Source organism: Equus quagga, chromosome 8, assembly GCF_021613505.1.
Source record: "Equus quagga isolate Etosha38 chromosome 8, UCLA_HA_Equagga_1.0, whole genome shotgun sequence".
Lineage (NCBI taxonomy): Eukaryota > Metazoa > Chordata > Mammalia > Perissodactyla > Equidae > Equus > Equus quagga.
In genome coordinates this window covers 78716667-78741900 of record NC_060274.1, presented here as the reverse complement: position 1 = coordinate 78741900, position 25234 = coordinate 78716667, and the positions used below count along the sequence as shown (strand labels likewise).

The 25234-nt window shown below is 45.2% G+C and overlaps 1 protein-coding gene across 2 annotated transcripts in view; it reads left to right on the top strand.

The window, feature by feature from the left end:
• Positions 1-12972, top strand: part of RAPGEF5 (Rap guanine nucleotide exchange factor 5) — a 221175-nt gene extending 208203 nt beyond the window's left edge. For both annotated transcript variants that reach the window (XM_046669359.1, XM_046669358.1), the window contains exons 24-26: positions 1425-1489; positions 5723-5777; positions 8837-12972. In XM_046669359.1, the coding sequence (XP_046525315.1) occupies positions 1425-1489; positions 5723-5777; positions 8837-8955 (239 nt within the window). In that variant the 3' untranslated portion in view covers positions 8956-12972. The remainder of the gene's footprint in view (positions 1-1424; positions 1490-5722; positions 5778-8836) is intronic.
• Positions 12973-25234: the final 12262 nt, after the last annotated feature.

The following is a 25234-nucleotide window of genomic DNA, read 5'->3' as shown; positions in this document are numbered from 1 at the left end:
GGGCTGGCCCGGTGGTGTAGTAGTTAAGTTTGCATGCTCTGCTTCAGTGGCCGGGGGTTCGTAGGTTTGGATCCTGGGCGCAGATCTATCACAGCTCATCAAGCCGAGTTATGGCGGCATCCCATACACAAAATTGAGGAAGATTGTCACAGATGTTAGCTCAGCAACAATGTTCCTCACACGCAAAAAAAAAAAAACAACTTAGGAAAACATTGCAGTCCATACTGGAAGCTGTGTAAAAGGGATGTCTTGAGGGAGGAGTTCTATCAGTTTATGATGTAACTAAGTAACTGGTGTCGCCCTCTGGCGGGCAATCAAAGCTCAGCAGCTAGTGTGTTAGAGGTGGGTTACCAGAGCACCTATCTTATAATTGCCCCCATTGAGAGCAGCAGAATCAAAATCTTGATTAAATGCAAATACTTTCCCTTTCTGTTTATAGGAATCTTAATCTGTTCTTTTCCCTCTTTTACATCAGGTTATTTTAACAAGATTTCCGAAAATTATTTTCATTTGGTTTGCCCTCTGTCTGTGATAGAACATGATTATTTGTATGCTCTTTAATTGCAGTATATTTCTTACTTTGATTCTTGTCTGTATAGATTCCCTAATGCTCAGTCACTGACCCTCTGATCTGAGTTTTTATAAATCATCCGCTCCCAGAGCTTCGGCTGCTGTCTTTATTGTAATTCCCAATATCCCTCTCTCTCAAGGAGGCACTCCTGTGTTTATTACAACCAAAAGATTTTTATTTGAATGTCTTCCGTCACTTTAAATGGAGTGAGGCCAAAACCAAATGTAACTTTCCCTTCCTCTGAAAATGTCCCCTCATCCTACTTTCCTTATATTATTTTCATCAGTGGTGCTGACTTTCTACCAGTTAAACAGGGCCAGAAACCTTGCCATTTTCAAACCTCTGCCTTTCCTCACTCACTTCCGATACACAATCAGGCACTGGATCTGAGAACTAAAAATCTAAATTTAAACATCTAAATCTTAACATTTTAAGTAAAGCAGATCCCATACACTTTGCCAGGGGTAGTTAAAAAGCAAACACATAAATATTAAAATCCTGTTGTTTCTGGGTACTCAGTTCTTTTCTGCTCAATGTTCAGGTCTAAAAACATAAGGGACTGGTCAGGTTATGGAACAGTGTTGGCTTATATTAAGCAGGTTGAAGTCAAACACTTCATTGTAAGTGCAAAATGTATACTTGCATTAATGTTAATCTTTTTTCTCACCACACACACATAAATTAGGCCCTTTCACATCGAATACACTACAGAGTCAATACTCAAATATTCTTGTTAAAATGCATAGAATAATCCATAATGTTTAAGAAAAATGAATGTTTCATTGCATCTAGACCTCTTCAGCCCTAACTTATGATCCACTCCTAAAGGTGTCTTTTTATTTTTAATTTTCAGATGTAACATTTATTCATGAAGGAAATAAAACGTTTTTGGATAATCTTGTCAATTTTGAAAAGCTGGTATGTAAATTTCGTTATTTCTCATTTTTCCCCTGTGTAAGGGAAATGTATGCTTTTCTCTCTTGCTCCAAGAAACAAATACTTTAAGCACTTTTTTCTGCTGAATCCATGGTGATTTCCAGGAGCTTATTTGCTGCATGTCGTGCATTGTCAGTAAAATGTATTCCAATTAAAAATGTGTGCCACCAAGGTTTTGAGAACCAAATATGAAAATCTGCTTTTTACTTCTGAAGATGGAACCTCATTAGATTAACATCACTGTTTGAGAATATGTTGTGGCACTGGAATTAAAGCTGTAAAGTTGCTGTCGGGAGAGGGTCTCCATGTGAGGGGAAGCACCACCCCTTTATCAGCCTGTGGACAGTGGCACCTCAGGCTGGCAAAGTGCCCTCCCTGCTCACGAGTAAGGGGTCCCAGGCAATCCTTCCTCACAAGTTACTGAAATGCCTCTTCCTGAATTATTTCCAGGACCTTCCAGGTGCCTTGTCATGCAGTGGGCTCCTGTAGGCTTTCTAACTGGCCTGTGGCAGAGGAGGAGTTGCCTCTAAGAACTGAGCATCTGTAAAATAGGAGTGCTCCAAAGAGACCTGGTTGACTGTGGGAATAATGGGTGTCTGACAGATGAACTTTAGTGTCATGTATTAGGCTATCCTTCATGGTTAAAGATGATACCAGTGACCCCTGTCCATAGATCCTGACCTTTAAGTGACCTTTTCAGTAATGGTAATGGATTTGTGTGAACTCTTTCAGGAACTGACCTTCAGTTCCCTGTGAGACTGAGTCAGGCATTTGAGAGAAGGTCAAGTGAGGCAGGGGCCACAGACCATGACCAAAGAACAGTACAAACTGAAGAGTCCAAACGAGGTTTGGCGTCTGACCTTTGCCTCCTAAGTGCCCTGCTCCAATTGTCAGGTTAACTCACCACACATAGGATGAGGCAGCACAGAACCCCTGTTCAACCTGAAAACCCAAGCACCTGGAATCTGGAAGACAGACATCTTGGAATATCTTGCTATAGCTCCGTTTTAACCACTCGAGGGTGATCACTTCATGGCTAGTTATTTTTAAAGTAAATATGTCTGTAACTTTTCAAGTCTCTCTCGGCACTAAGTGCCTTGGAATCAGAGCTCAGTTGTTTTAGATAGAGCAGTCAAACCAACATAGCTGGAAATGGGTATTTAAAAGAGTTGAGATTTTGTACTTATTCTTTTAGAGATTTGTTCTGCATCACTGTGTAATGCTCTGAAGATCACAGGGCACTTATTTGTAACCAAAGGCTGTTGGCGCTAACATTTAGTCTCTAGGCAGGTTAATCTCCAGTGTTTGGTATTAATGAAATGACTACAGGAATATGAAGGCTTTGGTCTATATTACTTCAAATCCTGGCCAACACATTTGGTTAAGAACGCCAAATAAGCTTTAGAGAACATGTGTGAAGATGTGGGATGAGCTGTGTCACACCAATGGGAATTCCCTATAAAGTCTGGTAACTTTCCTTCTGACTAACCCAGAGGGGACATAGGAGAACAATTGTACTTTATAAGTAGACCGTTGTCTGTTGTTAAGAGCAGACTGGTGGTTGACCTTCTCCCCAGAGTGAACCAGGGCTTTGGTTAACATTATGTCATTTCCCCTCAGATAGTTCTACCGAAGTGAGAGGACAATTCCATAAAGGCACAACTGGGAAAGAGCAATGGCAAGATCCCTACACCCTTCTCTCTTTCATTCTCACCAGCCTCTCTGGTCTTCCCCTGATTTTCCCAACAATCCACTGGAAGCCATTTAATGCAAGCTAGTGTAGTCCAGGGTCTTGCTTGCATATGTGCCAAGACTTCAAACTAACTGTTGGGACTGAAACAGAGAAAGTCTAACTCATGGTACTTCTATTAGGGTCAATAATTGTACCCGTAATTCTTTAAGAAAGTTTAAGGAAATAACATGGCATAAATAAGTAATATTCCATTTTAAATTTTAAATTCCTGAAGAGAACTTGTATTAAAAAGACAGCTAGAAGATGAGTGCAGTTATACATGCACACAGCAGGCCCATAGCGCACACATGCACCCTCAGGCGCTTGCTAGCACATCATTTCGAAAGTGAGCAGATTTTGTAGTATGAGTGAATTCCCAGTCCTCAAAGCAGATGGCACTTAAGATACAACACACCTCATCCTGACCCCTTCCTTGCACAGAGAAGGAGGAGTGAAGTTAAAATTTTTTCTAGAAGGACAAAAATCTATTGTACATTGGATATAGCCCTATGTTATACTTGGATGCCAGAGAATGAAACTGAATTTCCTAGTAGAATCAGTATTTTCAAGGAATGTTTCTTAGCAAAGGACAGGGTTTCACTTAGGCTAAAAAAGGATCATCTTTCATAATAATGAACCAATAGAACCTAACTGAATTAACTTATGAGAAACCAATTCCTCATGAGGGATATTAGCTTAAGCCAGCTTGCAGATAATTCAGTGTATTATCTTTATCTGGCTGATACAGGCCAACACATTAAGTCAGATGACATGAAGACCCAGAAGCGCTCACTGGGTCTAATAAGATTCCCATTGTTCCCTATGCTGCCTCAGCAACTCTGAATGTTTCAGTCTCAGACGATTAAATAATGAAAAAACAAATACTTCCTCCTTTTCTTCTCCTTATCCCTCAATGTTAAATGCATCACCTTTTACCACACCTTCCCCCAGCCCCTTTAGAAAGCCTGAAGATGAGGATCATGACTCAGGTTTCAATGCCACACTCAGTACTGAGCCTCGAGTCAGCTTGAGCCTTGCGTGAGCTCACAAATGGCGCATGATAGAAATCAAGTGATGCCATAGCTTAAAGCAACAAGAGAACTGTTCTGGGAATAGTGGTAAAATTTGGGGAAGGAAATTTAACAATACACTCACAGACAGGTCTCATTTCCTTTACAAATGCAGCTTGAGCCACTGCTGTAAGCACTGTCCTATTTAATTTTCCACTATTGAGTAGAAATATGTTAGAAATACAGTTGTGAGAATAATTTAATAAGTAGGTCATATTCAAATAGTTTCTATAGTTCTGCCAGATATTAAGTAAAAAAAAAATGAGTATTAACATTATTCTTTCAGCAGTAGTTCATTGAGGGTTTGCTGTATATGGATGAGCCTGTGTCCACTGGATATAAGCAGGACATGAGAGATGACAGCCCCTTTGGGGAGGTTTGGAGGACGAGATACTGAATAATGTTGATTCTTGAATAATAGGATGACATTTGGATCTTGATGTGAAACAGAGTAGAGAGTCACTGTAGACTTTCCAGAGGACTAAAGCATGACGACAGTGTTTGGAGATTATTCTGGCAACTGTTTAGGAGGAACAGTAGCGGTGAATGGTCTTGTCCTAAATGCTATCTTTCCTTCATCATGGAAAACTGAAAATGATGGAGTTAGAAGACTGTTGCAGGACACAAGTATGAGGTGATGGGGTCTTCTCAAAGCAGCTGCGGGTTTAAGAAGACTGCGTAGAGATCAGTGAGAACTTTAAAGAAAGAAATTAAAGTTGAATGCTGAAGACTAGAAGGGAATGTAAATTACAAACAGAAAACAGTCTCTGTAAAGATGGTGATGTTTTAGAAAATGTTTATCTTTCACGAATATCTCATTTCCTGTCTCCATTGGAGATTCTTGAGTCTTTGATTCCACAAAAATTCCTATCTCCATTCAGCTCGTATGTGTGAGTCAATGTGTATGATGTATGGTAGGCTGAGCATGTGACGTCCTCTAGTGGTACCTGGTCTAGAGGAGGAGAAAAGTTCCATAGCAGTTATGACAACACAAAGCCAACATGTATTGCACAAAGAACAGTGGGGATGTTAAGAATGGAGCCTCTCAAGTTCAGAAGGAAGATCTCAGAAAGGCTTCATGGAGAGAAGGTGAAACATCCCTGAAGTGAAAAGCCTAAGCAGATTTGGACAGGTAGCTACCGGGTGGGAGTGCTGAATTTATTCACAGTGTGTTTTCCCAAGGCTTAGTTAGAATCTGTGCGACCAGGTCTGGGAGCCACTGTTTCTACAGACAAGGATTAAATATTCTCTTGTAATCCAAGCTCAATATTATCATTTAAAGTTCCAGCTCCAAATATAGCTTTTCAGTTTACACCCGAGGGTGTAAATATCCTTCCATCATAGCAGGCACTGTTACTTCAGCAACACCCTAAATGACCGTTCCACTGATACGTCTCCTGCTCTACCTTCCAGCATATGATTGCAGACACTGTGCGAACCCTGAGACACTGCAGGACTAACCAGTTTGGTGAGTAATTGAAGTCGGGTGTGGAATGTAAATTTACCCTTCATTGGTACAGACTCTGCCCATATCCCAGGTATTTGGTGGTAATAAATTTGAACCTGTGAAGTATGATATGCATATTGTATGCATATACTATGTTCTCTCTGTTTCATCACTGCATGTTTGAGATGCAGAGGAAGAAAAGATACAGCAATCTCTATCTTCTCATGGCAGCAAGTTTACACTGTGCAGAGTGACTTTAGATAATCAGAGGCTACCCACCCCACCCCTGACCCAGAAAGTCTTGTTTGCTTGCCCATTGGCTCAGAATTACCAATGGGTTTACTAGGGATGACCCCATCCCTAACCTCCTTGCTTGGAGCCTTCCTGGAATAGGAATATAGTTTGAAAAAGTACCTAAAGCAGCCTTCCAGCATCTTTCCTCTGCAACAAAAACTTCCCGTCTGGAGGTGCCGTTCACTAAAGTATTTTTCTGAGCATTTGTATAGACTCCCCACTGAGACTAATGTATGTAGGAACATTTGTTCCTTTTTAAATTTCAGGCATAATTTATACTATGTTTAAATGGTGTTAAAACATCACAGGAAAAGGAAGTCAACTTTATTGAGTTCAAGGAGCTTTCACATGGGCATTGGAATCCTGACACCAGTATTGGTGATTGATGGTTGGAGGTTGTTAACCCTGAGCGTGCAGAGCAGGAAAGGAGGCTCAGAGAGGTTAACTCATGCAGCCATTGTTTAGATCGAGTCTACCTGACTTCCTGGCCCCTACCCTTTCCTTTGCTTATGTGGATTCTATTGACAAAAAGGGCAATAAAACAAAAAATAGAAAGTTGAGTTTAATAATTACAAATCAATCAAAGGTGACCATTAAGTAAAACTTACTTTAAGTAATGCATCATTGTAAAACAGTTTTTTCAACAAGATAGCATGTACATAAAGTAGAAAAATCAAAATCCCACTTCCTAAGGATAGGTGCATATTCTTAAGAATTGTTTTTCTATCTTGGCTGGCAATGTTGTACCCTAACAAAGCAATTGAACTTCTGTATGAATTACAAAGTTTCTGTTTGAAAAGTAGAATTACAGGGACCTAATTTTCCGAATAGTAACATCAATTAATACCATTTGAAATGTGCTTACATAATTCTCCATTAAATACACAAGTACAATGCAGTTATAATGGAAACAGTGAAATTAACATTGTCATGGAGATTAATTCAAATGTACAAGCATAATGTTGCTGATGAATAATGGGTTCATATTTATTTCATCCTCCTTTGGTTCCCAAGTATTTGAGTACTCAACTGATTCTAAGACATCAGTCTCATTTACCAAGGGGCTCTGGTTTATGTACCCTGCAAGTGTGGACAGGAAGGTTATACTGGCTTGGCTGGCCTTGACCCTCTCTTGAACCTCCCATCACCAGAGAGTAAGTCTGCATAGCACAAAGCAAAGGAAAAATGTAAATAACTAGCAGGCCTATTCGTATTCTATGTTTATATATCTTTTAAAATTGGATGTAGGACTGAATTATCTAAATTCTTTTTGACAGTTTATATAGGCATGGTAAACCAGTATCAGCATTTGGGGTAAAATGAGATATTGTTAATCAAGCCACTCATAAATTATAAAGTGCCATTCAAGTGTCAGTTGTCAGCCATTCATTCTGACATCTTTTTAAGGCCAAAAAATTAACAACAAAATTATCTTTGTCGCATCGTGTTTTCTAAACCAAAAGCAGTCTGATGTCTTCCTAAGAAGGCATTCTATAGAATAATACAGCTTTTTGGTCACTTTCAAGCAAGTGGGACAGGAAAAACTTTAACTCCTGGTGCTTTTACCTTGTGAAAGCAGGAAGCCTTGTGTCTGGTAAACTTAAGAATTACAAGCCAGCCATGACGTACAAGCCTTAAATTATAAAATGCATTTGCCATGGGGGAGGAAAAAACGGGTTTTCACCAAGAGAAAAAATTGTTGCATTAAAATGCTCACCCTCCCACGGGCCCCATCCTTCTGCTCAAGCTGAGCTCCAGTCTCACACCCTGCTTCTCCCATCTGAAATTCCAGGAAGAGGAAGTGGCGTCACTAGCACTCACATTTACATTGTCTCATTATTGTGAGACAGACATTATTGTGCAGTTTAGCCAGTCTCCCAGTGCCTTGAGGTTTTGGGTTCTTTTTGTTTCGTGGGGGGTTTTTTTGGATTTGGTTTGTTTTTGACTATGGGAAGTGGGCTTGCCCCATTTTCCACATTGTCCCAGCTACTTTGTCTCTGGTTCCTTAGCATCCTGTCACCAACATGGCACATACGTGTTCACAGTGCACGAAAGCCTTGGGGGCCCTTTGATTCACTAACCACCCTGGATTTGGAATGGAAACCCCCCTTGCCTTGTCCTCCGCTGGGTAGATGTTAGCCCATCCACAAATTTTTGGAACCTGCTTTGCCTGTTAACCATACCTTAAGTTCAGTTATGTGAAATCTGTTCATTCAATTGGTCCCTTAATTTTTTTTTTCCAAATCTTAGGACACCAAAGGATCATACAAAACCTTAAATAAAAAGGGAGGGGAGGAACTATTGTGTCTGTGCGCTCACCAGCGTAGCAATGATTTCTGACAATAGCAGACTGAGATATAAGAGTGAGTGAAAGCTATTTAAATGGGCAATTGCTGTGACGTGAGACTTCAGACCATGGACTCGGAGACACGTGGCCTAGGTTCCAGTCCTGCTCTGCCACTTGCTTGCTGTGTGTCTGTGCTGTTTGCCATTCTGTCGAGGGGGATGATAACATGATCACTAAATACTAATAATGTTAGGTCATAAATGCTATATAAACGTTGGTAAAACAAATACCTTACCAGTCTAATTACCTGACCTGAGGAATCTAGTCTGAGCTGAACAAGCATCTCCACTGTTAGAATAAAGAAGTCTGCTCGTATTCTGACTAATGCGCGTCTACCTGGTAGATTTACTCTAAGCCTCAATGTGGGCTTTTGCTGGTGTTTATAAATAGCATTACTGCTCTCCTGAGATCGACTCCTTTTTTTCCCTCCAAAAAATAGGAAGTGATGTGTCTCCAAAAGAGCACCAGGAGTTGAAATCCCATGTTAATCACCTGTACGTCATCGACAGCCAGCAGGCCCTGTTTGAGCTCTCACACAGGATCGAGCCTCGGGTGTGAGCCCCCGCCCCGCCGCCTCCCCTCCCTGTAACCGCAGCACTTTGAGCTATGGGAATGTCAGTGCCAAGCACGTCGCTTTCCTGTGAGAAAAGAAGTTGCTGAGTTTTATCAGCATATCACACGACACACACAGGAAAGCCAGCCAAAGCGTGCTCAGGAAGTGATGTCAGCCACCGGAGGTGGGGAGAGGCCTCCCCACGCTGCTCTTGGAACGAGAAGGCAGAAGAAGAGTCAGAAGCATTCTTGAAATGGAGAAGTCTGGTCTCTTAGGGTCACGTGGTTGAGCCAATCCAATTTTCAATTTGAGATGGGCCAGCATCAAGACAAGAGAACATGTCTTGTCATACAGTGACCAAATATTTCAGTAAAAGTGTGCATGAAACAGGGAGAAGTTTTACTTTGCCTGGTAGAAGATTGCTGTTTATAGGCTGTCAAAGGAGGAGCTCATTTGAACATCTAAAGACAGTGATGGCATCTGTAGATTTCCAGGGAGAAGGAATGGTCTCTGTGGATATAAACTATGACATCACCAAAGCGACTTGTGTCTAGGGAGTTAGTGAGGACCAGCAGCTGGCATCCATGCTCTGATTTCCAGAGGAAATGTCAAGGCATGCATTTCTTTGCATCCACAATCACTTATCCGTGTACGCTTGCAGGTGAAATTTGTTTCAGCACAACTGATTTGCAACTATAGGCAAGTTAGACTAAGTTGCTTTGCCAATAAGGAAAAATAGTAATCTTTAAGAAATTGACTCACTGTATAATTTCCGGGGATTGTCTTTACATGTGCAAACAGGCTCTCATCTCTTATTGGGAACAATGTGATTTTTGAAAAAGTACAGTGCCTGACACATTGTAGGTACTCAGTGACTGTTTATTGGGGTGACACAGTCACAAAAGTCTGCATTCTTGTGCCTGATGACACCCTACTGTTTTGCATGACTCCAGCAGGCTCCCTGCCCACAGTGTGGAATGGTAACAGCCAGCACAGGGAGGTCAGGTGGGTTTTCATGTGTGGAGCGCTTAGCACTCCCTAGAGAAGAGCAAGGGCTCAGGTAGCGGGGACTGCCCATCTTCCAGCAAATGAAAAGAACCCTGAATATCCAAATGTCTGATTTACACTGGACACTTAGAAGTCCTGTCTGTAGTCCACCTCCCAACCAAGGCATGGAGCCTTTCCATAATTTGTCATTCTTTTCAAAGCCTCAGAGTCTTTTAAGTCTTTTTTAATTCCCATTTTTACCCATTGGGGCTCCTACAGTAAATAAAACCTCTTGCTATTCTCAAGAACTGATTAGAGGATTTCCCCCCACCTTCAAATGAACAAAAAGCCTGTGGGATACAATGAAATCCACCCCTGCCAGCTAGATACTCGTCACGCTGCTAGAATACAAGGGCACTCCTCGTGTATTAGGTCCCTTCATTTTCCACTCGCGTGGATCCTGGTGCACTTCTCCCCACTCCTGCCTCTGCATCTCTCAGGTGCCCGTACAGAACTGCTTCCTTTTGTCTCATCAACACCTCATTTCTGAGGTGTGTCTGATGCTTTCTGACACCTAGATAGCGGTGCTGTTTCCTGGGCTCGGGAAACACACTGATTTGGAGAGAGCACTGGAAGGAACCGTGTCTGTCTGGCACGTAGAACTTCATTCCTGAAAATGAACAGGGTTTTATAGAAAGGCACCATCCAGGGCTGGTCTCTCAGAGAAATGCTCCAGGCTACCGGGAATGGAATGAGACCCACTGGAGGAGGTCAGAGCCATCGGAACCAGGGAAAACAGACTTCTCTCCTGGCCAATCAAACACTGGACCAGAGCCCCCCCGTGGCGATTACTGGACATAGCGTGGGCTTACAGCACAAGTGTGTGTCCTGGTCTTTTCTCTATGCTAGGGAGAAGCATTTGGCCCATCTAATCATGTAAGGCCATTTTGACATTGTCTCTTTGTTTTACAGTGTAAATTTTTATTCACATTAGATTTCCATTGCTCCGACTAGAACATTACTTCTTCAGGACTAATTTTCAACGGAGAACTATTTCAGCATAGCACCTGCTGCTTAAACCTCCTTCAAATATGTACACGGCCAAACGAATCCACACATGCATCATGTTTAAACACATTTGGATGGTAGTCAGAGTATCCTGTGTGGCGTGGGTGGAAACAGGCTGGGGAGAAAATGGTGCTTGTTCACTGTTACTCCAGCCCTGGTCTCGTGGCTCTCAGGCAGCAAAGGGAAAGGAGGATTTTCTTTAGATTTGCTTTTCCATCCCTGTCTTCTGAATGTCAGAATCCTTCTGAAATTTAACAACCGTCTCCAGAGATTTCCCAGGCAGCAGCTCTCAGAAATTTCAGAAACTCTGAGAAGACTTAAATCTGGAATTAAAGAATTCCAGGCGGAATTGTGGGGACCAGATTTAGCTCAACAGGAAGCTCTTTCCAGCAAATCTGAGCTGTCCAACAGTGAACAGGCCACTGCAGGACCTAAGCGGCTCCCTGTTAATGAAGATGGGCTGTATTCTCTCTCCAGATATTTGTCAGAGCCTCTGGAATTGGTTTTGTTCTGGCTAGAAAGGTGGACTGGAAGATGTCTACGCTACTTTCCAGCTCTCTTAGATTTTTATCATCCATAAAATCTCCATTCCCTCTGAGAATCTTCTATAATCTGCCATCTTCACCAGCGAGGTGGTGCAGGGGCATGTCTAAGTGGCTTCTTTTTGCTGCAGCACAGCTCTCAGACAGTCCCGCAGGTCTTTGGATCTGTCAGCATTCCAGCAAACCAGCCCTGCTTGGAAGTTAGCACAGGACAAGTTCCTGTAGGCAAAATCGCAACCTTTCTGAATTTTTTTTGCCATATACATTAGCAGATGCTCCAAAGGGTACAGTGTTGTAAGTTCACTCTTTGTTATAATCTGTACAATTGCCAAATGGTTGTAGTGATATATATTATGGCCTACCTTCATGTTATTCTAGTACCGTTAATTATGTTTAGAATAAATTCATTTTCCTAGACTCCACAAGCAAGTCAGGCAGAATGTACATTGAATTCAGAAGTGTGAGGATAAAGTAAAACCCACAGCTCCCAGCTGGTAGGGGGAAGATGTTGCACTAATGTATCCTCGCCTCCACAGGGGGAGAAACAGTTGCATGAAAGAGTGGGACCGTGACTTCTGATGCCTGGAGCTGGGCTTTTCTGTTGCCCCGCCTCAGCCCCATCGTTCTGGTACAGCCATCACATATGCCACAAATCCCAAACTTAGTGCTCCCAAATGGCACAACTAACCCAAGCTTCTCAGAAACTAGGCAAAAACATTAAAATGGGGCAGACTGGGTCCGCTGCAGTTGTGTAACAAGGAGTTTCTTTTAAATGCTTCAAAGACATGTCCTTAAAATTTCAGCCTGCTTATTAATGAGTGGGCCATTGTGCTTCAAAATAGTAGTGGGGGAAGAAAAGTTTTTAAAAGTTGCCAAAAAGTTAGATGAAAACGTACTACTGTATAAAGCAAAGCTGTATATACTAAACGTTTTTTAGCAGAGTAATATTTATTTGCATAGCCTATTTATTGTATTCCTATTACACTGTTATTAAAAACTGGGATGAAATCGATAACCTGAAGTAAAGACTCTTGCCTTTTACTGTATCATTAACTAGGACTGCTGTGACATTGTCAGCTTGTGTTAACAATTAGCATATAGGAAACCTGCAATCAGGGCGTCTACCTAACTTCTCAGGGACTACACTTCGTAGTTTTCCACCATTATAAGAGCTGGTAAATATGAAACATTTGTTGAATTACCAGAATTGCCATTAACAGTATTTTCTTTCTCATATTTCTTGCTTTCTGCTTCTGTATATATGACTGTGATGTGTATTTATCGAAGCTAGTAAGCAATAATTTATATGTAAAAATGGCCAAGCAATATAAGGTGAAAACTTATATAAGTCACTGTTACCTTATCTTGTATTTTCAAGTGTTTTTTTAAAACTGCTTTTCCAAATATAAGATGTTGAAGATACTATTCATGCCTCGTAGCTTCTTGCTTTGTCTGTGATGCTTGTGGGCTACATTGCCTCTGTTTCAGCAGCGTATTATGCTCAGTTGTTTGGAACTCGGAAAGTCTTTGCTCCCTGAGAGAGCTACAGGTGGGTGAGGAGATTCTCAGGCAGCCTGTAGAAGCCTAAATCACTTATGCTGCCATTGAGTTATTGGAGAAACCAAACACCCTGTGTTGGAAATTGCAACAGTATTCTCATATTCTTGGGTTTGGGGATGCCAGCAGCCCCTGTCACCCACTTGAGTAGGACCAGGAACTCTCCCTTATCAACCCAGATACTGAAGGAGGCTCCAGGCCCTGACAGCACAAGAGCTCTGGGTGGGATGAGAAAGCGAAGGGGTCCTAACCATGCTCTGGGGAAGTGGGAAGACTAGCTGTGTATACACTATGGCAGGCTGTATCACTGGTCAAAATCTCCACCCGTCTCTATGCGGGCATTATCTATCCTGCCTGTTGATGTCAGACTTGGCCTTTGCCATCTGGTAATCCCTTCCCGCAAGAGGATTCTATATCTCACCACATTGAACTCAGGAGTGGCCACATGTCTTGCTCTGTCCAGTGAAAACTGGGGAGTAGTGACCTGTGCAGCTTGTAAACTGAAGCTTTACGAGGTGGCCTATGCCTGCCAGTCTCCTCTGCCATGAGACCTGCAGTGTGCCAGGTAAAGGCACCTCCATCCACCTGGTCTCCAGCTTGTGAAGGCTGTGTAACTTGAGTGAGAAATAGCAGCATTAGAAGCCACTGAGATTCAGGGGTGGTTTGTTACCTCAGTGGAATTTCTCCTAAGCTGACTAATGCAGTCTCCCAGGACACTTCTTTCTTGATAACGTGTCCTTTCAGTCCACGTGTGGGCGATAGTCTTGGCTTTGCACAGTCCCTAATGGGAATCCCCTGTTAACACACATCCATGCAAAGGGCTTGTCTTCCTGTGACAAAAGGTAAAGACGAGAAGATGATTTTCTTGGGCTCTTAATCACCAGGAAGTGGCCCTTCTGCGAAACAAGGGAAAATGGGGAGAGAGAGCACAGGGGGTATTGCCTCTAAGACAGACAACTGGGGAGCAGAGAGAGGAAGACCACAGGGCTTTACCGCTTTTGTCCTGGCCTGTAATCACTTCATCCATGGGGGCAGCCTGGAGTCTGGAGCGGTGCCGGAGAGGAAGGGGGAGTGGAAGCTCTAGGCTCCAGCCTCGGAAGGCAATGGGAGAAGGAAGGAAATTCCCATTGCTTCAGACACTCGGGGGTTTTCTTCACTGTGATTGCCCATCCTGGAAAGATGGACGAGGCTCCTGCGGACTCAGAAGCCAGTTCTTGTTTAAATTAGCAAACTTCCCAATGAATTTTCTGACCCTGGCCCTGGTGCGCTGGCTACAAAATCCTGTTTCAGGGACTGAGAGCTCCATGTCTGGTCTGGCTCCTCTTTGAGGTCTTCTCGATCCCAGTGAGCCGCTTGTGTATTTGCTTTCCCTTCACTACTTTAAACAAACAGCATTCCTAAAGCTGTAGACTTGCTCATTTTTTTCAGTAAAGTGTTCCTGTTCCTGAAGGCAGCACGAATGTCCCTTACCTAACAGAGGAGCAGCCAGCTCCCCTTCCCGGCCCAAGAAAGGTACTCCCAACAAACAGGGCAGACCTACCGTGCAGGAGCGTGGGGTCCGGAGGGCAGTCCCAGCGCAGGGCTCCAGCGTCACTCAGCTTCTGGGGACACAAGCTGAGATCCCTACTCCAGCCACACCCAGAGCTGGGTCAAGTTGTAGCTCTTGATTTTGTTTCTCTTATGGTGACTCGCTGTTCGCTCAGGGGGAGCTTGACCTACTCTTCAGCCCGACTGTGGCTCCTAGATATGCCTTCCATCCCTCGGGCTGGGGCTTCTCCCAGGAGTTGGGTTAGGGTTCCCTCTGGTCAGTTTTTAGGGCATTTCTGCCACAAGGTCATTTCAGTCCTCACCATGGCAGTCCCATAGTAAGCTCTGCAGCTACCCTTGCAGCCACCTTCTGAGTGTATGGTTTCACCCCTGCTTGGAGGGAAAGGAGCTTCTGGGTCATCCTCAGAGGGCCCTGACACTCCAAGGTGAAAGCAGGACAGGGGCAGCCTGGGAAATATTCCAGGCCTTTCCCTGCTGCCTAACTGCACCACCTCGCAATTTATTTTCTGCTAAAATCCAACCACGTTGCAGGTCTTCTTGACAGACCTAGGCATTTTCCCCTAGGAAGAAAAGAACAAGTCCTCCTGTTGTGGACTCCCCTCCAATATCTCGGGCTGTTTCTAACATCCCCAGGTTTCCTACACAGAAATAGGGAGGGTGGAAAACCAGGCGCTCCAGACTGGCCTTGTCTTCTCCCAGGAAGACCCTCAGGCCACCCCAGCTGTGAGCCTTGCTGCCCGAGATGCTACCATGGGAGGTAGGACTGAGTCCTCTTCTCCGAAGGCTCCTTTTCTGCTCACGGACATTTGGAAGTTTCCGAGATGTCTGTGTGTGGTTAGAGGCTGTAATTTCTAATTAGAATTTGAATAAACATAGCCATATTCTGAGAAAATCCCTGCAGTAGATGCTTTTTTTGGAGTCCTGCCCCCACCCCCCGCCCCCCCGCCTAGCCAAAAAAAACCCAAAACAGAGAATGAAGTCTTCAAAGCATTTAACCATCACGGGAGACCTGAGGCTGTGGCAAGATCTTTTCCCAAGTTCTGTGGCAACAGTAGCTCTCTGGTGTCTCATAACTGGGAAATCCCTTTCTCTAGGAAAGTCAGTGGTGCCACCACCCAGCCAAGTCCAAACCCATGGAACTATCCTGGCTCCGCGCACCAGCACCCCTTGCTCAGGTTCCCCACAGCTGCCCCATCCCACTTCCCCACCTGAGTTCAGGCCCTTGCTGTCCGTTACTTCCGTCATTGTAGTAACCTTCCGTCTAGTCTCCTTCCCTCTAGTCTAAATTTTGCCCCCATAGAATCTCCAAACGGCCCTGAAAAATTTTTTTTCCTAAAACACAAATGTGATCATCTTTCTCCCCAGTTCAAAATCCTTCGATAGCGCCTCCCAGGCTGCAGACCTAAACCCCATGTGCAGACAAGTTCTTCACATTCTCGTCTCTACTTACCTGTCCAAGGCCAGAGAGATCAGGAAGATGCCCCCAGGAGACTAATAATTTGGTACCCACTTTCACCTGATAGTGTACACGTGGCGAATAATTGATTCCTACTAATGAAAATGCCTGTTGAAAATAGCATGCACCAAACATTTGCTAAATAAATAAATGTCTATGAGGCTTATTTCCTACTTTCAAGGTGTTGAGTCTTGAAGGAAGACTGATATGGATGCACAGAGAGCTGAGGTGGGGGCTCCCTACCAGGAAGAGCCCAGGCCACCAGAATTGCCTTAAGGATAATGAATTCTTCCCCACCAGAGATGGGCAAACAGATCTAAAACCAACCAGCAATTCACTCATCAGATGAGGGCTGTGCTAGGCGACCTTTACGATCCTTCCAGCTGCTGGCTGTTAAGAAAGCTGGTGCAGATCTGTGACTGTTGGAGCTAATTAATTTTTGTTTAGTTTGTTTTTTTTTAAGGAAGTGACTTGGCTGATGTGGGAAATACGAACTGTTCATGCTTCTTTGTGTTCAATTGACCTGGGCCTGGCCTCAAGCTGGAAGGGAAAAGGCAGTGGGAGGATGCCGGAAGGCAAAGCCTCACCCCTTCCCTGTCCTGTGCCCGATGCTGACTCCGCAGTCCTCCCAGAGATGAATGCCTGCAATAAGGAACTAAATAAAGTCCCTGGAATCAATGTAGTTGAGCCTGCTTCCAAGAACAAGCCAGCTCGTGCCTCCTGAAGGGTAAGGAGGGTACATGGTGAGGGTAAACTGTGTCCGTTCAGCTGTCCCTGTGTTCCGGCTCTGGCCATCTGGCCCTACCACACCTTCTCTCCCAGGCTCCCTGCCTGGACCCAGCACTCAGGTCTGGCCAGGCTCTTCTCTGCCTCCTAACCAGGACCCCTTCTCTACCTCCCAAATAAGGCTCATCCACTCCAAAGTCCTCCTGGATGACCCCACCAACACTGAACCCCGTAACCCTATGTGCATTCCTACAGCGGGTCCCACCCATTTCTGTTTGCGGAACCGCTCTGCATTGCCTTGTCTCCGATCCAGCATGGGCTGCCTCGAGGGTGAGGAGAAGGGTTAACAGTGTAACCTCTGAAGCCAGACTGCCAGGTTCGAATCAGGCTTGGACCTTTAGGCGTTAGGACAACTGGCGGAAGTTTCCCCCTTGACCTTAGCTGCTGTTTCTGCGTTTCATAAAATGGGGGTTAATGCACCCCCTACTTCACAAGGTTGTATGAGAAATAAAATGAGAAAATGTATGTAAAGTGCTTAGTACCATGTCTGGTACATAGTAAGCACTCAAATGATGAGAGATTTCCTTTTGAATCCTCAAGTGCCTCTTAGACACAGGGACGAAGCAGCGGCTCCCTAAATGTTTGCTGATTGATCTAAACAAAGATGCCTGCACATAGCCTGCAGAACTGGGGTGAAACTAATGTTAACATTAACATTGTCAGTGACATATTAACTCAGGAAGGAAAAGGGCTGATCAGACCTTGGACCTGTTCTCATCTGATCCAGGGCCACAACCTCTCTGAGGATTCAGTGAAGCTCCCAGGAAGGCTTTTCCTTGGCTCCACCCCACCATCTCCCTGTGCCCCTCTGCCCAGACCACAGGCCCAGGAACTGCTGGACAGCAGCTCCACCTCACAAGCATCAGGCTTCCTGGTGGCAACACAGAAGCGTCGTAATTCTGACACGAGACTGAGAAGGACAGATGCTCACTCTTCTCTAGTTGTGTCCTCTGCGGTTGGGGGAAATTTTCTCTGGTTTCATTTAGAGTCAGTGACACAAGCACTAAAGGGCTGAGCCTAGACTCGGAGCCCTGCGTTGAGACGAAGTTCCCCTTGGAAGAAAGAAAAGCAGGAGAGGCCAAAAGAAGGAGGGACAGCTCACCTTGGGCCTGAGCTTATACTTGCCTGGTGTTTTCCTTCCTTAAATCAACCAGTAACTTCCTCTCTCTCTTCTTCCTTCCCTCCCCACCTCGTTAGTAAGCTAACATTAATCTAATAGATATTTCTTGAGCATCTAATATGTGCAGGTGCTGTTCCAGGTGGTGGGAAACAACCATGAACATAACAAAGATCCTTTCCTCCTGGAGCTTTGATCTAGTTGGAGAAATAGACAATAAACAAGACAAAGTAGTGAAATATGTAGTAATACCTCAGATGATATGACCTTCCTCAAGAGAAAAAAGCTAAAATGGGGAAGGGGAGAGGAGAGTGCCGGGAAAGTAGGTGGCATGTTAGGGAGGGTAGCCAGAGAAAGCCTTATCGTGGGTTGAATTGTGTCCCCTCAAAACTCACATGTCGAGGTCCTAAGCCCAGGATCTCAGATTGTGGTCTTATTTGGAGATAGGATCTTTACAGAGGTTATCAAGTTAAAATGAGGTCAGGTGGCCCTAATCTAGTATGACTTAGGTCGTTATGAGAATGGTAAATTTGGGGACGCACACAGGGAGAACACCATGTGAACATTTAGAGGCCATCCACAAGCCAAGGAGAGAGGCCTGGACCGGATCCTGCCCTCACATCCCTCAGAAGGAACCAACCCTGCCACCACCCTGATTTCAGACTATATAATGCCAGCTTCCAGCACTGGGAAACAATACACTTCTGTTGTTTTGGCCACCCAGTTTGTGGTACTTTGTTATGGCAGCGCTGGGAAACTAACATGGCCTTGCTGAAAAGACCTGAAGGAAGGGAAGGAGCCAACCATACAAATATCTGAAGGGAAAGCATCCCAGGCAGAGAGAACAGCCGGTGCAAAGATCCTAAAGGTGCACCTGGAGCTTAAGGTCCAACAAGGAGCCTGGTGTGGCTGGAGCCAGTCAGTAAGGAGAAAGAAGTAGAGGTCAGAGACAATGCAGCTAGATCACTTGCAGCCTGGATGTTTCCTCTAACTCCGAGGGGAAAACACTGGAAGGTTTCAAGCAGAGAATGACACGATCTGATCTGTGTTTCAATAAGATCACTCTGGCCGCTGAGTTTTCAACTGACCAAAGAAGGGCAAGGATGGAAGCAGATAGATCAGATAGGAAGCTGTTGGAATAATCCAAGCACGACACCATGACGATTTCCACTGGGTGGTGGCAGTGGGGTGGTGTGATGTTGAACAGTTCCAGATATATTTGGAAGGTAGGGCTGACAGCATTTGCTGACAGATTGAATGTGGAGAAAAAGAGGCGTTAATGTTAACCCTAAGGATTTTGGTTTGAGAAATTGGTGTGATGAAATTGCAATTAATTGGTATGAGAAAGACCTTGGAGGTGGCAGATTTGAAGGAGACTATCAAGAGCTCGGTTTGGGAGGTGTTCAGGTTGAGCTGTCCATGAGGCATGGACTGGAGCCAACAGGAGTTTCTTAACACCAGGTCTGGCTTGTTTGTAGACACACTGGACCTTCATTGAACCCCACCCATTTCTTGGATTTTCACCAGGGTCAAAGGTGACAGCTGGGCTGTTGTGTAGGATGAGTATATACTTTCGGTTGACTTAAGCTAAATAATGATCCTTCAAACTCTAGAGTCATGCTCCAAGCATTCCCAGCCCAGAAGCCCTCCAAGTTCCACCAAGCATGCACACCCCACCACCCCCATCCACTGGGCAGCAGGTCATCTCGTGGAGCAACCAACTGAGGCTCTTGACACTCTTCCTCTGTCAACCACACCTTTAACTCTGACTTCACAGATTTGTTCAGTGGTTGCCTTCTCATTTAGGCTTTCCTTCCCAGAAGAAATGCAGAAATATGAGTTACAATTCTGTCATCACAGATTCTGGAGGCTGCAACTGGCCAAGGTGAAATGCAATATGCCTAGAACACAGATAGTAATAGGCCCTCAAAGTGAGCTTTTTAAGGTGGTCCTGAGCTTTCGGTTCAAATGTTCCATTGCACAGCCAGAGACGAACTTTATCCCTTATGGAAAATAACCTTCTTTTATCCTCAGAACAATCTGCACACTGCACATTGAAATGAGGTCTCTGCCATTGTCATAACCAAAATGTAAGACATTAGCGACATCTGGTGGGCATGTGGTGATCCTGTGCAGAATTTGTCTCAGTTGTAAAAGCTGTTCTTGAGGGCCCGGCTTAAGTCAAAGGACACAATGGGGCACTGTTAGTGGCAGAGGGAGAAGCAATGGCTTGGCTGCCTCACTCGGCCACGGTCCAGTGGGTTCTTGTTTTCTGTTTTTACAATACAATGCAGAATCTTTTTTTAAAATACAGAAATCAAGGGAATGGAAAGGAGCCGAACGAGAGAATACTGACACTTGAAGGGGTCAAGGCAGGCCTGTGATCTGTTATCTCCTAAGGGGATGAGGAGGGTGAGGACGGGAATAGGCTGGATCAAGCGACTCCTCACTCCTGCCCACTCCCAACCGTTGGCCCTCAGGAGAAAGTGAAAATCCCTGAAGGTGGCTCAGCGGCCACCCCTCGATGTGCTGCCTGCCTCCTTCCCCAGCTTCCCCTCTGGGCACTGCTCCCCATCCCCACCTCACTCCCCACGAGCCCCACACTTTCACTCTGCTCCAGCCAAGCTAACCCTTTCAGGCACCCTCTCTCCAGGCCTTTGGACTCTGTTCAGTGACCAATTAGCCCATGGGTCCTCCGTGGCACTAGAAGGCGCTATGACAAACATGGGGATGTATTGGTGAAGTAGACTCAGGGTCTCCTCAGGGAGCTCACAGTGCGGGGTGTGGGCTGCCCCCCTTCCTCTTCTCTCTGCTTCACTGACTCTTCCTCAAGCCCCAGGTCTCAGCACCTGCAGGGGAACTACCTGGACCCCTCCGGTCGGCTTTGGACTCCCCTCCACCAGGTGCCTCTCATCCCCCAGGTGTGCCCCCCTTCGATTAAGTAACAGCCTGTGCCCTGCTCGGCCTCACCTACCCCGCACTAGACTAGAGGGCCCCTGAGGGAGCAGGCTGTCTTTTTTACCGCTGATCTGTCAGGGTTCATCGCAAATCCAGGCACGTGGCAGGTATTTGTGTGGCTGTCTTCATGTTGTGAGCTAAAGTGACTGTCACAGACCCAGATAAAGGACACAGTTGCTACACAGAGGTGCTGCCACCTCAGGAGACGCAGCAGAACTTACCACCACAGGTGAGCTCCAGTCCCAGGAGGGTGGAGAGAATGGTGAGCCTGCCTGATGCAGTGAGAACCTCCTGGACCTGGGTCCCTTTTGGCCCCTCCCAGCATTCTAGTGTCTGCCTGCAAAGGAGCTGGTAGCAATTCCAGAATGTTCCTCAGCGCTTATTGCTAAGGTGACTCCAAGTTCACTTTTCCAGAGCAGGTTCCAGGTAAGCCATGCCTGAGGTCTGTGCCAGCACCCTTCAGTCCAAGGGTCCTTGGACCACCATTGTCACATTCTTCCTTGAGGCTCTGGAACACAGTCCACAGTTCAGAGGACACAGTGGGTGACATTGATCAAGCTGTGCTCAGAAACAACACTCTGGTTGATTATTGTCTGCTCAACTTTCACCTCTGCACTGTCACCCCTACAGTTCTGCCAGCGTCAGTTGCTTTGGCTGCTCACAGATCCCATGAGGCAAAGAGTTTCCCAACTTTCACAACAATGGCTGAGCGACTCTGCTTTCTTAGCCATTTATAAAGGTCTGGAATATGGCCAGGTGTGGCCTCAGTGGGTGGCCTTGCAGCCCGCCAGTGGGGTGGGGGCGGGAATAAAAACACAAAGCTTTATTTCCTTCCCTCCTCCTATCTTTCCCATGAAGTAGCCTCTGAGGCAGATCCAGAATGACAAGTCATCAGCTTTCCATCCCTCCGTGGCTCATATTGGCCCCAGTGGTCACTCCTTTTGTTCTTTGGCAGGGGCAGGGTCGGACCCACACTTCTCTGGAAAGGCCAGAGTCAAGATGTCGGGACCAGCCGCTGGCCCTAGAGGAACCCGTGTTTTCCATTGTGCATTCAAATTCCCATTTGCCTGGGGCTGAGCCTCCCCTCAGAATCAAAGAGGTCAATAGAGGCCAGGGACAAAGCACAAACACTGCCTGGAAGCCAAGAGACGCCCATAAAAATGGAGATAAACTGGCATCTCAGAGCGGTGCCGGCGGTGGCGTGGTGCACTGCCTCTTCGCTGGCTGGCAGCGCCTGGCACTTGGTCTCTGTACTGGCCTTCCATTCGGGAGATGCCGGGCTGGTTTGGACCCAAGGCTTGACTGTTTCGGGGTGGCAGTGGGGAGGTAAATTTCCAATCTTAGGGGGTTTTGAATGGTGCAAATCCTGGCAGTTCAGAACTGCTTAGCATCCTCGGATGTTAAAAAATAGCCCAGTCTTCTCTATTTCCTCTGCCCTTTGGGTTATTTCACTCAGTGGCTCTAGCAGAAAGATCCCCAGAGTACAAGTCAGGAAACCTGGGTTCTGGTCCCTGCTCAACCTTCTTCCCAGAACTGTGACCTCCAGCAAGTCATTTATCCTCTGAGCCTAATCTTCTAACATTCTGTGGCTATGCAGAATCACAGGGAGGAAGGAGACCTGGCTTGGTTAGTTCCCTCTGTCACCATGTAATAACTGTTTTAGTTCTCTGTTGGAGAGTTCATTCATTGATTCACTCACTCATCCATCAAATATTTAATTTATGCAGGAATCAGGACAGGCGTGAAGATACAAAGTTGAATAAGACGTGGACGCTGCCCACGAAGAGACATGACGTATGCTGGAAGGAGCACTGATTCTCTGAGGGGCACAGCCAGCTCCTGGCACTAATTAGTTTTGTGGGTTTAGTGAAGTTTTCTCCAAACTTTAGTGTTCTCATCTGTGTCATGGGGTTATTGTTCAGGGTGACGAGCCATCCTGGTTTGCCTGGGACTGAGGGATTTCCTGGGACACAGGACTTTCAGAGCTAAAACCTAGAAAATTTCAGGCAAACCAGGATGAATTGGTCACCCAAATGAGAGATGAACTGAAATTACATAGAAAGCGCCTAGCACAGTGCCCTGAATCTACTAGCTGCTCTATAAACACAACCTTCCTGACTGTGCACGCACATGTGCAGGCACACACCCACTTACATGCCTCCTAACACGGTAAAGGAAAAAGACAAACGTAAACAAATAAATGCAGTACAGCTAAGGCGGCACAGGGAGGAGCAGGGCTGCTGAGAGGAGCCTGGAGGCTGCAGGGAGCCCGGTGTTGAAGGGGGAGGAGGGTTTGACAGGTGAGGGGTGATGATCAGAGAGGCGCATCCTACCCATGAACCCTTGGCAGGAAAGCTTAGAGCTCTCACGGGGTGTTGTGTGTGGCTGGAACTCAGCGGATAAAATCCTGTAGGTAGGTTTGATTCATATCAGAAAGGCCTTATGTGCAATTCTCAAAGGCTTGGACATCATTTTTAAGGTCTCCAAACACTTTCAATAATGCATCTTTTTGGTGGAAAAAAGTTAAAAACCCATACCTCTCCCAGTACATATATGTTTCTGTATAAATATTGTACATGTTTCATGTAGATAAAGCATACAAAAAATAGAAATGTTCAAAGGATGCGATAAAAGCTAAATATAAACAGAAGTTCTTTTTTCTCTCTCGGCTCCAGTGAACTATCTTGCCTACTTTCTGGAGCGCACACTCCCCACTTGAGCGACAGCTGCTTTAGGCAGTGGAGAGTCATGGAAGGGTTTAGATTAAAGCCAAAAACTGATGTGATCAGTTCTGATTTTGGAAAGTGTCTCTGGCTGCTTATAGTCAGGCCTGGAAGCAGAGATGTCAGTAGGAGGCTGCCGTAAAAGTCCCAGAGAAAGGTACCGGCGGCCTGGACTCAGGTGGCAGCATGGGGATACAGCAAAGGTGACAGAGTCCAGAGATATTTAGGAGGTAAAGTCAAGAGGACACGTCACTGAGAAGGGAGATTTACAGTTAAATAAATACATGAATGCATGCATCTTGAAAAATGTCTACAGGAGAGATGCTCCCTGGGAACTTCGTGACATTTCACTGACATTTTTGATTCACACTCTAAAGATGACGCACAAAAACACTCAGGGCTGCATTATGACTCTCTGGGCCCTAGACACTATGCCTTCATGGGCCCCTTCCTGCCTTAAAATATATATATATACACGCACATAATATATGATATATGATGTATTTGTGAAAGCATATTTTGCTACTGTGTTGGTATAAAGATGAATATAATACAGCAATATTATATTCCTTTTTTTCTCCTGACTTTAAAAGAAATTAAAATACTTTTGTGGGTTCCTAAAAGTATCGGGGGCCCAAGCACTGTGTCTGCCATGTCTAAAGGATAGATCAGCCCTGGAAGCCAGCCAGATTCTGGTTGTGCTGAAATTTGACGGGTTCAGTATGAGTATCGAGCGCCATCTAGTGGTTCACATGCTTGCAAAGCAGGTGAGCCGCTTCTGCCCTGCTGAAACAAGTTAATCTGCAAAACCTTCTCTCTAGGGTCCCAGACCAGACACACTGTCTGTTATTCCTGCTTGACTCGGATACAGCTGCTCTGGGCACTGGGTTTTGAGGCTGCTGACTGACAGGCAGCCAAAGTGAGACCTCAAGAACACAATGAGAGCCCAATAGTGACCCCAAATCAGCTGAGAAAAGCCAACAGTTCAATCTTTTCATCAAACAGGTTGTTAGTGCATAGGTGTCAACATTTTTGTGCTTGAGACAACATACTGAAGGGAGAGTAAGTGGACAGCAGTTTAGGAAAGCATGTTTTAAAATGCTAAGATAAAATTCAGTTTGCAATATTCACTCAGTGTTTCTCACTTTCTTCTCCACTGAGATTCTTTCCATATCTACAAGGCAAAGTTATCCCACTTTTGGTGAGTGGCCAGTCTGTCTTTTTAGCCACCTTGAGATGACCTCTTACTGGCTGCACATTGCAGCCTGTTCTGTTCTGCAACTCGAGACTCGCTCAGCTGAGCATTCCATCTGACAGATGTCACCCAAGCGGGTACCTCTCTCTTCAGAGAAACTGGCGGCTCAGCTGTGCATCCTGTGGTACAGAATGTAGTGGCACACTGGCCAAGAACTGTGGGGATAATGTCATTTGCTTCCCAAAGCTAGAATTCAGGAGTTTTTCTTTTCAAAGACATATTTATAAAATGTGTTTAATAATAATTGCCACTATACACATTTCTACAGTTTGAACTGTGCCCTCCCC